The 14,422-nt window shown below is 37.2% G+C and overlaps 1 protein-coding gene across 1 annotated transcript in view; it reads left to right on the top strand.

Annotated features, from left to right (window-relative positions):
* LOC150090241 (uncharacterized) overlaps positions 1 to 14,422 on the top strand; it is a 242,114-nt gene that overhangs the window by 41,586 nt on the left and 186,106 nt on the right. The window contains exon 2 of the mRNA XM_090390225.1: positions 5,182 to 5,371. Coding sequence (XP_090246351.1) covers positions 5,182 to 5,371 — 190 coding nt within the window. The remainder of the gene's footprint in view (positions 1 to 5,181; positions 5,372 to 14,422) is intronic.

Genomic DNA, 14,422 nt, shown 5'->3' with positions numbered 1-14,422 from the left:
GAGGATGCGGAAAGGTCAGGGAATGACCACCGCATATCCCCGGAGCAATATGGCCTTAGTTGCTAATGCTCCTAAAAACCAAATAACAACAACAACATATTACATTTATCTTTTTTGCACAATGTATTTCCGTTTCTCTTGACAGTAGTGTCACTGACAGTAGTTACTATCTCTAGGATTAGCACATTCTTTGTGTTGCCTGTTGTGCAGGTGCAAGCTCTGGCATTGAAGTGAACAGCTGAAAGCTTGATGGGCCTTCTATTTAATTCCACCTTTTTATTCAAGCTCTTGTAAAGCGTTCAAAGATGAACCACACACACAAGGAGGACTGTCTCGACAACAACAGGGAAGAACATGGAGATTGTAATGGCTCTAATTGTTGTCATTAACTGTTGTTGACCATGAGATTGATGGCAGGTGAGCTGAACATGTCACCAAGGTATTTATGACATTTTAAGCATTTGGGCATGTGCAAAATATGTGTGAAAATGTGCCAAAAAATCTTACTGAAGAACAGAAGCAAAATTGTAAGAACAACTGCCTTGACTTTGATTGTGTTGGAACTGATGCAGATTGATAGCAGGTAATGAAACTTGGAGATTTGAGTATGATTTAGAAACAAAAAGACAGAAGAATGGCATACCACAAATTCACCACCTATGAAGAAAGCACAAATGAGTAAATCCAGAATCAAATTGATGTTTCTCTTGTTTTTTTTTTTGATAATCAGGGAGTGGTACATACAGAGTTCATGCTCAAGTTAAAACTGTTACCCAACTTTCTACTGCGAAGTCCTCAAATCTACTGAAAAGGATCCTGCACATTTGACCTGAAAATTCCATATACTAGATTTCCCATCATGATATGTGCCCTGTCACTGCTCGATGTCTGTTATGGAATAATTTTTAGCTCTAAATGCATTCTAGTGTATTTGCAGTCACCATATTCCCCAGATCTGTTGCCATGTGACTTTTCTTTTTTCAAAGAACAAGAGTTCTTGGCCTTTGAGACATCATTTTGGAACTTTTGACGACATTCAGATTGCCATAGCCAATGCACTGAAGGAACTCACAGCACATCTCAGTGCATCTTTACTGCTTCTAAGGATGATAGGAGTGCTGGAGAAGGCAATGTGTAGCTGCTCAAAGAAGCTACTTTGAAACAGAGACCCTTTCAGTTATAGAAAATTTTACAACAAAATTTTTTTTTAAAATCAGTGTCATTAATTTTGTGACGCTTTCAAAATTATTAATTTGAGAAGTACAAGGTACAAATGATCACTAATGAGTGTTTTCTGTGAATTACTAAATGTGCATGTGCATTGTTCAGAGATGTTTCCTGATAGTGAAATAGCAAAAAAATACAGTTTTGGAAGAACAAAAACAACAGGCATTTTTAATGTAATTGCATGGATAGGGAAAGAAGTACCGGTGGCTCTGAAAAATGGCATTTTCGATTGCTGCAATGGCAGTAATTAAAATGATTCCAAGCTTTATCCCATTGGGGGGTCTTTTGTAATTAAAAAAAAAAATTATTACAAAAATGATTCATGCTCAAATCCAGTTCATGATTGAAAAATTTTGAAAGAATACAAGTTGAACTCAAGAAAAAGAGCTTCTTAATTGAAACTTCTGATGAAAGTAGCCCTAAACAGCCAAGCAGAGTTAAAAGTTGACGGTTTTGACCATGCAGTCTGATATGATATGAATAGTGTAGACATGCTGCTTGGATAGCTTGTGGGGGTTCTGTTAGTGACTCTTAGAATTCATTGACAGAACCCCTGATAATTCTAATCATGTTATCCTCACTCATGAAATCTATTCTCGCTTAAATTGATGCAATTTTCTTGTTTTGTTTAAATGTTATGCTGTGTGAAAATCCAAACATATCTCTTCAGTACAACATGCCTCACATCCATGTATTGAGGTCATTACTCCTAGATTTCAAAATGTTATATGCAAATTTACTATACAGTCAGTCCTCGTATAGCACAATAGTTGTGTTCCTAGAAACCCTCGTGCCATGCAAAATCGTGCAATATAAACAACAGGCCCTATGGGAAAAATAGGGTTAGGTGCCGACCACCCAAGATTGAACACACATTTGTAACCAAAACATTACCAAACACAATAAATAATCATAATAAAATACTTATATATTTTATTACGACTATTACGTAATAAAATATTGCTAATGCTTTTGCTTCTATCATAAGCAAACTTTTTTTTTTGTTTGATTTTCTATCCAACCAGATGACAGCTGTTCCATCTCTTCCGATTCTTTGTCTTAATCTAATGGATTTTAATTACACTTTGAGCTGTTCCAGCTATGAAAGTTGTTTTTATGTTCTCTGCATTCTTTGTAATTCTCGGTGTTGCCTCATTTAGGCCTCTATCACGTGCAATATCACATGGTCTTTCATTTCGCTCAAAGCGTTTCACAATTTCATATTTTTTCTCTATCGACAAAGGCAGACTGGCCATAAGCCTTACCGGTGGCCGGTGTGATTTTGGTCATAAACCATAGTATGATGCTACTATAAATTTTCCCGGGTAAGAATTTTTGACCCAGTCCACCTCTGTTTATCGATATTGCTTTTCTTTTTCTCTCTAAATCTGCAGTGTCTTCACCAGGACGCTTTCTTTTCACACCTTTTAATTAAGTATTTTACTCATTTTTAGGGAATAAAGCACAATTTCAAAATGAGGAGGCATGCTTGATACACATAAACAAAGCTGCGCAACTGAATAAACAACACCGTAAAGGCAGAAATACACTATTAACACATCACATTTTACTAAAGCACATTTCTAGGGGTTACTACCATAAAACAATAAAAACAATTTCCAGTTTTTTTTTTTTTTTTTTTTTTATGAAAACCCCAAACACGAAAGGCATCAAAACCTATAGTACTCAGTACCGTGCATGGGTTGAAGAAGAAGTATGGGGGGAGGGGGATGCCGGAAACTTTGCGTTTCTGCTAGTGGAATCTATTATGAACTGGTAGTAAACTTGATCTAATTGCATTTGCGATTATACCGATAGCTGGAATTGTGTTGGTTTTTATGTTATTATGGTGAAATGTGTTTCCCCTTCACTGATATAAAAAACAAATACATTGTCAGAATCTTCACTTAATTCCTATCATGTTGTGTTCGGTTGGGGTGATTCTGCGTTCGACTGCCATTTCTTGTAAACACAAAGGTGAATCGTGCATAAGCGAATTCGGTTCGTGTTATTTAAGATATCGTTCCCCTATTTATAAATCGTGTATGATTGAATTTGTGTAGTGTAAACACGTGTTATACGAGGACTGACTGTACTAAGTTTTTATATCTTCCACTTCCATTTAGGAAGTTAATCACCAAACTAGGCAGAAAATGAAAAATGATTCTGACTTAGGCATTTCTTCTCTCAAGGTCATGGAGAGTCTAAAACAAGAAAAGATTCTGTTCCTTTGTTCAGTGAGGAAACACTTTATTGTTGCATATGACTATATGGTATATAGATTTCCATTGAAAAGCAATGTTCTTATAATGGCCAAGGTAGCACAAATTTTATCAGTTGGTAGCACATTATTTTCAAATTTGAAAAAAATATTGTGTAACGCATTTTCCAGTACTACTTTGCATCATTAAAGTTAAAGAAATAAATGAAGCGAAATTATTATGAACAAAACTTTGACTTAACTTTTCTGAAGATAGGATCTACAACTGTATCTTTCTTGAAGCAATCAGTTGATGTCTAACAGACAATCCAAACAGAAAGCTGCAGACAGAAAAATCTTAGGAAATGTTTGAAAGCATACTGCAATCTGTCTCTGTATTTTAATATAAAATGTATATAATAATGTGTATATAAAAATGTGTAAAAAATGTCACTAAAATTAAATTTTTAGTGCAGTATGGACCTTAAAAAAACCGCATGCTTTTTCCAAAAAAAATTTTTTTCCTCCTGCTTACAATTACCAGCTTTATGAAAGCCAGAGATCGGCAGCTGTGACTATGCAATCAGAATATGCATGAAGTTCTCAATACAATCTGATGTATGAACAGTGTAGATATGCTGCTTTGATAGCTTATGGGGTTTGTCAGTGATTCATAAGATTTTATCAGTAAAGACAGAGTTGGTTGATTAGTCCATTATGTAAAGCAGCAGTTAGGCCACATCTTGAATATTGCATGTAGTTTCGTAGACCCCACTTTTGGAAAGATGTGAACCTGTGCAGAGAAGATTGACAAAATTGGTTAAGAACACAAAGGGGTGTTTTTATCGATAGTGACTTGAGTTCTGTTAAGTCCATGTTTTTTTTTTTTTTTTTTTTATGAAAACCCCAAACACGAAAGGTATCAAAACCTATAGTACTTAGTACCGTGCATGGGTTGAAGGAGAAGTATGGGGGGAGGGGGATGCCGGAAACTTTGCTCTAGAGACTAAACATGGGGTTCACCACTTCAAGCCTTCAATAAGCAAAGTGGTGGTATTTCACCGGTTGATGAAGGTCATCTACCACCTGTTTGCAAATGGTGTGCCATATATTTTTGCATATAAGTCTGATATAATAATCATCAGAAATTTTAGTGTGCTTCATAACAGTTATAAAATGAGCTTGAATTAAATGCAAGCTTAAGGTTAGCAATACATTAATTAATATCAGAGTATTTACAGTTTATTTTATATATATATTTATTTTTACATTAGTACACATTATTCCTCATTTATTAATACCCAAGAATATGTTCATCTTCTTCATTAGGCAGTTTCAGTTTGCTTCTCAAGGTCTCAAAAAATATGTAATCCATACTTATCAAGATGAATGGGATCTATGTGAGATTGAGATCGATAATTTGTTTTAGCAGACATTCTTCCATATTGAGACATTGTTTGCAGAATTATTCTTGCTCAGGAATTCACAGTGTATATTAATAGATCAAGTTCATTCATGACATTGAATTTGTTGCAGCCTATTTTTTCTTGTAAGTGGTCAGTGGATCTACAATTCTGTTTTGAAAATGAAGATATTTTACGCAGTGTTTGACACTGTCATTGTACAAAAGTAAGTAGACCCATCCATAGATCTGTAACACCTGTTACTTGACAGTTAATGCATAAGAGAAGGAAGAAATTATTTTGTAAAATATTTTGTAGAATAGAAATTGATCATATTTTTTATTTCTTTAGGCAGATGACGATTTTACAGCTCCCTTTAATTCTGAAAACAGCAGTAGCAGCACAGCTTGTGATCGTATTGACAAGTCAGGTTGTTTACCACCATCAGATATTTCCACTGAATTGACCACACAAAAGGTGATCAACTCAGGACAACCAAAAGTCCTTGAAGGAGTTGAGATGTTTGATGCAGGTTCTAAAGGTATCTGTTTTTCAGTTACTCACAGAATTTTTTTGCCACTTTAAGTGAAGCTACCTTTATGTTTAGGAATAACAGGCTAATTAATTGGAAGGGGTGCTTTGTATTTATTCGTCATATAGGTATGAATTAAGTAGGCAACACTAATATACCATGTGAAAGATTAAGTTATTTTATTGAAAATTTTGTAATTGCTTTGAATACACCTCATTAAAAACGCTTAAAACAATTTGCTGACATGTCAAGAAGTCACTGTTTCTTTTCGCCAGCAGACCTATATGCTTGATTAGAACAGATTAACTTCTAAGTTTAGCTACTGCTGCTTTAGCCAAACTTAGAAGTTAATTATGATGAATATGATTACAAGGATAACTATACTCCAGTTACAAAAAATATTAATATGACTAAGTTAATGATTAGGTTGTTTTTCCAGAGGGTGGCAGAGAATGTTGCTGACAGAGGAGATAGTCACCATTAGGATTCTGTTTAACTTAAGTTAAAAGTACTAGAAATCATGCAGTACTTGGGAAAGAAAGGAAAGGGTATGGTAATTTAAAGTACCAGATAGACCATTAATAGCATCCTTAGAAAACAGAAAAATTTGAAAAGGCAATGCAGTTAATAAAACTCACAAAACTGTCAGGAAGGCATATCTGTTGGAATGCCTTCCTGATAGATTAAGGATTATGAAAGAGTAGGAACAAGGCCTTTAGGCTAAGATTAGGAGAAAACTATGGTTACTAATGATAATGAAAGTTCCTGGAAATATTTTGGAATAGTTTCCTCCTAATTTTAGCCTAAGGACCTTATTTGAACTCTTTATTAATGATTTAAGGATTAAGGAACCTTCCTATTGTCCCCCATACATTTATCCTAGGCTTTGAACCATATACTTAAATACTTTCACCAGTTCTGGTAGTTCAAGCTACTTTGATCCAGGAGTTACACCAACAAAAGCCTCCCTCGTGGTTTTCTCAGTTTCATTAACTTCATTATCTCTACAAATTTTTCTGTTTTCTAAGGATGTTATTAATGGTCTTTTTTGTCAACACCATTCCTCTTTCATCCTTCAGGACAGTAACATAACCATTTCGTTGGTCATGTTAATATTATTATTTTTGTAATTAGATGTATAATAATTGTTGTAGCCATATCGATCATAATTTATTTCTAACTTTGGTTTTTATTGTTCTAACCCACCTTTGAAAGCCTGATGCTGAGAAACAGACTTATCAAAATGTTGTTGAATTGCTTGTATTTCTATTGAGATGTATTCAACACCCCAGGGGCTCACATCTGGTGAGTATGGGCATGGCACACCCAGGGTCCTGAGCTGGATATCATCATTCTTCTCTTCTTGGTGATTCCCTTCTCTCTCTCTCTCTCTCTCTCTCTCTCTCTCTCTCTCTCTCTCTCTCTCTCTCTCTCTCTCTCTCTCTCTCTCTCTCTCTCTCTCTCTCTCACACACACACACACAGGGTGGCTCAGGAATTTTTTTTTTGCTAGTGCAGCATAAGCCTCACGCTTTCTTGCACCATGTAGCTAATAATAATAATAATAATAATGTGTAACATTTTCTGTAAAACAACTTATTCTTTCATGTTGTGTCATGTCAGTGTTGCTTACTTAATTCATTCTCAAATAAGAGTGTAAATACAGTAAACCCCCGTTATTCGCAGTATCTCTATTCGCGGTCGCTGATTTAACATAAAATGAAACCTAAAAAAATGTGAATTTTAAAGCGCCGTGAACATTTTCCTCCATAAAAAAACATGGGTGTGGCTAAAATTATCTTTCCCGGTCAAAACAGCACTCAGTGGATGGGGGGGAGAGGGGTGACAAAATCGCGAGCGTGGATGTTTCTCGCTAATCCTTGTTCGGTATGTGTTATGCACTTGCCATGGAAGGTTTCGTCGTTTGTTTTTAATTTATATGCTTTTAAAATTGAATAAATTTATCAATTTATAAATTGATATGCTTACAAAATTGATAAATCTACAATTTTGCAGTGTAAAACAGACTTTTTCTAGTGTGTTAACGGAAGAAAGTGACTTTATTTGGACAAGTTCTTTCTAACCCCTACAAAAATATGACTACGAATAACAAGGGAAATGTGAATATGAAATTATCAAAGAAGGTGATGACATTGGCGAATAAAATTGAGTTATTAGACAAAATTTCTAATGGTGAAAGTGTCTCCTCAGTGGCAAAACATTATAAAATCAATGAGTTAATGGTACGATCAATCAAGAAATCGGAAGAAAAAATCCGCCATAGTGTCCGTGAAAACGTGCTAACTGCTTCAAAAATTTGCTCTGTAACTCGTGATGTTAACTTAGAAAAAATGGAAAAGCTTTAAATCTGTGGATAGAAGACCGAACTCAAAATAAAATTCCGTAAGTTCACTCATTATTTGTGAAAAGGCAAAACTCCTTTATCAACACCTTAGCGAAACTGGTGATAGCACTGGCGGGATAAGTTTTTTAGCTAGCAAAGGTGCTGGTTTGAAAAATTTGTTTGAAATTTCTAATAAATATTACATTTAATATTAAACTGTTTCTTATTTTCATTTCGATGCCATATTAGCATTAGCATTAGTAGAGGCATATGATGCAAGAAAGCAAGCTTATTCAGCATCAGCCAAAAAAAAAAAAAACACACACCACTCCCATTTCACCCCTCCGTTCGTTCGAAATACCTGTCCAGTTGAGCTTTAAATTTGTTTAGGCTATCAACTTCAACAACAAGTGATGGAAGTCGGTTTCACCAACCAACCATCCACTGGCCTAGTCTCCAGACTCTGTAATTTGCAAAACTTAAGCCTTTCTTCGTAAGAGCAACCCTTTGTTCCATTCACTAATCTTGTTGCCCTTCTCTGTACCCGTTCCAGCAGCTCTACATCCTTCTTGAAATGAGGCCTCCAGACCTGTATACAGTACTTTAGGTGTGGCCTCACCATTGCCTTATACAAGGGAATAATCACCTCCTTATCCCTGCTAGAAAAAAAGTTCCTGTATATCATTGACAAGACACCATGAGCTACTCTTGCAGCTCGTCTGCACTGCTCAGAGAACTTCATATCTGCCTGCACAATTACCCACAGGTCCTTTTCATTCTCCACCACTGTCAGTGTAGAAACGCAGAGTTGATACGTTGCTCTGGGGTTACTATTTCCCATATGTAGTACTTTACATTTGTCAATGTTAAACTTCATTTGCCACCTCTCAGCCCATCTGTTCAACCTTTCCAGATCCTGTTGCAGCAGCATAGCGTCAGTAGTGTCCTTAACAACCCTGCCAACCTTTGTATCATCTGCAAACTTGGACATTAAACTTGATATCCCATCATCAATATCATTCATAAACACCGAAAACAACAACGGACCCAACACTGAACCCTGAGGAACTCCACTAATAACATTAGTCCACGTTGAGCAGTGTCCATTGATTACCACTCTCTGTCTTCTGCTACTCAACCATCCCCTTATCCATAGCAGCAATTTGCCTCCAATGCCACACTGCTCCAATTTGTGCAGCAGTCTTCCATGTGCAACAGTATCAAATGCCTTTCTAAGATCCAAATATATAATATCAAAGTTATTCCCTGCATCCAGTTCTTTTGTGACTACATCATAGTATCCAATCAAATTGGTCAGGCAAGACCTGCCCTTAACAAAACCATGCTGCGTCTGAGCTATAACTGAATTCTTGTCTAGATGATCCTGCAGTGCTTCTTTAACCAGTGCCTCCAATAATTTACCTGGAACAGAAGTTAAACTAACAGGTCTATAATTACTTGTGTCAGCCTTTGATCCTCCTTTGTGAATTGGGGTTACATTTGCACATCTCCAGTCTATGGGTACCTCCCCTGAGTCCAAAGAAGCTCTCATAATTATGGCTAGTATGCTTGCATTTCACTATGTACATAGTCATATTATGAAGGTACCTATAATACATACATAGACAAAATTTTAGACTAGTTTTTCTTATATATTTCATACTTTGGAACGGAACCCTTTTATTACTATGGGAGCCATAACTCAGTATTCATGTTTTCGGTATTCGCGGCATTTCTCAGGAACATAACCCCTGCGAATAGCGGAGGTTTACTGTATATATATTTTGTGTGATCTTTGAATTTGAAATTTAGAAAACTGAACAAATTGAATATTTGATGCAACAGTATTAGTATTAGCAATGGCCACATGGTGCAAGGAAGCCTATGGCTTATGATGCACCAGCCAAAAAATAAAAAAAATAATAAAATAAAATTAATAAAATAAAATAATAGTTAGATAAATAAAATAATAATAATAATAAGAAGAAAATTTTTAAAATTTAATAATTAGCATTAGCATTATTAGAGGCATACGATACAAGAAAGCAAGCTTATGCAGTATCAGCCAAAATTAAAAAAAAAAAAAAAAAAAAAAAACCCTCCATTTCACCCCTCCATTCATTCTAAATGTCCAGCTCAGCCTTACATTTATTTAGGCTATCAACTTCCACAACAAAAGATGGAAGTCTGTTCCACCAATCAATCACCCGCTGGCTAAAGCAAATTTCTGCATATCTATTCTACAACTATCTTTCCTCAGTTTGAATCGAGGAAGAATCCCATCAGCATTCAGCTTGCTCAACCTATTTAAGGCTTTAAACCCCTCAATCATGTTTCTAAGGTGCCTAGTTTCCAAGCTCTGGAACCCACATATTCAAAGTCTTTCCTCATATGGATGCCCTTTTACCGATCTCACTGGGCGATTTACCCATCTTTGGACCCTTTCAACGAGCACGTCATTCTTTAGGTGCGGTCTCCATACTTGAACACAGTATTCCAAGTGTGGTCTAACAATAGCCTTATATAATGGGATTATGACATCCTTATCTCTACTAGCAATTGTTTGATAAATCATTGATAGGACACCATGGGCCTTCCTTGCAACCAATCTACAATGCTTGGAGAACTTCATTGTCTGACTGTATCGTAACACCCAAGTCCCTTTCCTCCACTATGGGCTTTAGTTCAACTCCACTAAGTGTATAAGTTATTTTGGGGTTACTGTTCCCCCAGGTGCAATACCTTACACTTTGCTGGATTAAAGCATTGCTGCCATTTTTCTGACCATCGCTGAAGTCTATCTTGGTCATTCTGAAGAAGCTCTGCTTGGCAGTGATCATTAACTACTCTACCAATCTTTACATCATCTGCAAATTTGAACATCGCGGCCTCTATCCCTTCATCAGTGTTATTTATGAAAATCAAAAACAACAGTGGTCCTAATACTGATCCTTGGGGAACCCCACTTCTTACATCAACCCATTCGGAGGAATAACGGTGCCTCCGTAGCCAGGTGGGAAGGAGCAGTAGTGCGTAGCACACGCTTCTCGATTAGACCGGGATTCGAGCCCGTCACCACCAAATATGGAGGATGCGGAAAGGTCAGGGAATGACCACCGCATATTCCCCGAGCAATATGGCCTTAGTTGCTAATGCTCCTAAAAAAAAAAAAAAAAAAACCAAATAACAATAAATGAGGAATAACCATTTATCACAACCCTCTGTCTCCTGCCCTGAAGCCATCCATCTAAGGATTTTCCCTGCGATTCCAACCTGTTCCAGCTTATAAAGTAACCGCTCATGTGGGACTGAGTCAAATGCTTTGCTGAAATCCAAGTAAACAATGTTGAAATTATTCCCAAAGTCCAACTCTTGAATGACCCTATCAAAATAGCTAACCAGATTAGTTAAACATGATTTTCCCTTTAAAGAAGCCATGCTGAATATCCTTCATAGTTCCATTTCTATCTAAGTGATCATGAACTTCACCCTTGATCATAGTCTCCATGATTTTTCCTACTCCTGAAGTTAGACTAACCGGCCAGTAATTTTCCACTTCACTCTTAGAATGGCCCTTATGTATTGGAGATACATTGGCACTTTTCCATTCCAACGGAATCACTCCGGAGTCCAGTGATGCTCTCATAATTAGCCTCAGTGCATTCACTTGCTGCCTCTCTTAAGATTATAGGGTCATCATCATCATCATCATCATCATCAGCCATTTTCAATCCACTGCAGGATGAAGGCCTCTCCAGCAGGCCTTTTAGTTTTGATAAGAATGTCCTTTACTTGAGTTTGCTGCCTAATCCATGTGTTTCTCTTCTTATCTAACAGTCTGATTCCCAATATAATTCATTCCATTCTTCGCTGTGTAGTTCTCAGCTTCTCTTCCATTCTTTTGGTGAGTGACTAAGTTTCACTTCCATAAGTCATGGTGGGGAGTATACATTGGTTCATTATTTTACGTTTCAGACAAACTGGGATATTGCTCTTCAGTATGTGACTATATTTCCTGAATGCTATCCATCCAAAATTTATTCTTCTCTTGACTTCCAGCCATTTATCATTATTACAGCTAATGACTTGTCCCAGATAAGTATATGACTCCACCATTTCAATTACTGCTCCTTCAATCATTATATCCCTTTCTGTGGCATACTTGTTCATCATTACTTTTGTTTTAGCCATATTCATCTTTAGTCCTAAATCCTTACTAACTGTGCATAATTGATTAAGATTTTCCTCTAATTCTTTGGGATCGTGGCTTATGACCACAATGCCATCTGCAAATCGTAAATGGTTTAGGTACTCTCCATTCACATTGACTCCTTTCTGCGACCAGTCTAATCTTCTGAAAGCTTCCTCAAGGGCAGCACTAAACAACTTCGGAGATATTGTCTCCTTGTCAAACTCCTTTCTCAATTTTCTACTGTCTTTGTCTAGTCTAATAAAGGAGGTAGCATTCTCATATATTTTCTTAACAAAATCCTAATATATGGGGTATCTATGCCTTGTCTTTCCAGTGCCCGAAACATTGCTTTATGCTGTATGGCATCAAATGCCTTTTCATAATCCACAAATGCCTTGCATAATGGTGTTTTTTATTCATTTGCTTTCTCCAGTAACTGTGACATTACGTGAAGGTGATCCATAGTTGAGAATCCTCAACTATGGATCACCTTCACGTAATGATTGAGAATCGATCAAAAGTACAAGCTGGCTTGTACTTTTGATCGATTCTCATCAAGTATTCTTTCTAATCTGTTAGTAATGAAACCTTGTGAACAACTTGTAGATGTGGGATAACAAGCTAATTGGCCTATAATTTCCTATTTCTGATTTTAATCTCCTTTCTTATGCAGCAAAACTATAATTGCATTATTCCACTCCTTAGATGTCACACCTTTTCTAATGCACTTTGTGAAGAGCCTTGCCAGTTTTTGTGTTATGTTTCTTCCTCCCAATTTTAACAACTCTACAGTAACTTCATCTTCCTTCGGGGCTTTTTTCTTCTTCATTTTCTTCAACGTGTGTTCTACATCATCAGGAAGAATGTCAGGTATGTTGTATGAGGCATATGGCAGAGAAGAAAAATGCATGGGATACTTACAAATTAACACATGACACAGAAGCCTATGATAGATACAAGTTGATATGCAACCAAGTTACAAAGGAGGTTAGGCAGGCGAAGACAGATTACGAGAAATCCTTGGCAAGGGATGCAAAGAAAAACAGCGAAGAGTTCTTTACTTATGTAAACTCTAGAAGGAAGGGGATGAATCAGATTGGTCCACTTGATATTGATGGGTCAACTGTTGATGATCCTGCTCAGGTAGCTAACAAACTAAATGAATATTTTGCATCGACATTCACACATGAGGAGTTATTCAGCGAGGGGAATGCCAGAGGTGTATTCAACTCTAGCAATAAGCTACAGAATCTTGAAATAACTGGGAGTAAAGTGGAGGAGAAATTGTTGAAGATAAACACAAGAAAGGCACCCGGGGTGGATGGGATCTATCCAGTTATATTAAAGGAGGCAGCAAAGGAAGTAAGCAAACCCTTAGCCATAATTATGAGAGCTTCCTTGGACTCAGGGGAGGTACCCATAGACTGGAAATGTGCAAATGTGACCCCAATTTACAAAGGAGGATCAAAAGCTGACACAAGTAATTATAGACCTGTGAGCTTAACTTCTGTTCCAGGAAAATTAATGGAGGCACTGGTTAAAGAAGCACTGCAGGATCATTTAGACAAGACTTCAGTTATAGCTCGGACACAGCATGGTTTTGTTAAGGGGAAGTCTTGCCTGACCAATTTGGTTGGATGCCATGATGCAGTCACAAAAGAACTGGATGCAGGGAATAACTTTGATGTTATATACTTGGATCTTAGAAAGGCTTTTGATACTGTTGCACATGGAAGACTGCTGCACAAATTGGAGCAGTGTGGCATTGGAGGCAAATTGTTGCTATGGATAAAGGGGTAGTTGAGGGGGAGAAGACAGAGTGGTAATCAATTGACACTGCTCATCGTGGACTAATGTTATTAGTAGAGTCCCTCAGGGCTCAGTTTTGGGTCCATTATTGTTTTCTGTATTTATAAATGATATTGATGATGGTATATCAAGCTTAATGTCCAAGTTTGCAGACGATACAAAGGTTGGCAGGGTTGTCAAGGACACTACTGACACTATGCTGCTGCAACAGGATCTGGAAAGGTTGAGCAGATGGGCTGAGAGGTGGCAAATGAAGTTTAACATTGACAAATGTAAAATACTACACATGGGAAACAGCAACCCCAGAGCAACGTATCAACTCTGTGGTACTACACTGACAGTGGTAGAGAATGAAAGGGACTTGGGGGTGGTTGTGCAGGCAGATATGAAGTTCTGTGAGCAGTGCAGACGGGCTGCAAGAGTAGCTCATGGAGTATTGTCAATGATATACAGGAATTTTTCCAGCAGGGATAAGGAGGTGATTATTCCCTTGTATAAGGCAATGGTCAGGCCACACCTAGAGTACTGTATACAGGTCTGGAGGCCTCATTTCAAGAAGGATGTAGAGCTGCTGGAACGAGTACAGAGAAGGGCAACAAGGTGAATGGAACAAAGGGGTGCTCTTACGAAGAAAGGCTTAAGTTTTGCAAATTACAGTGTCTGGAGACTAGGCACCAGCGAGGTGATCTGATAGAGGTGTATAAAGCCTTGAATGG

Source organism: Mastigoproctus giganteus, chromosome 2, assembly GCF_048544385.1.
Source record: "Mastigoproctus giganteus isolate SK-2022 chromosome 2, ASM4854438v1, whole genome shotgun sequence".
Classification (NCBI taxonomy): Eukaryota; Metazoa; Arthropoda; class Arachnida; order Uropygi; family Thelyphonidae; genus Mastigoproctus; species Mastigoproctus giganteus.
This window is presented reverse-complemented; position numbering and strand designations above follow the sequence as displayed.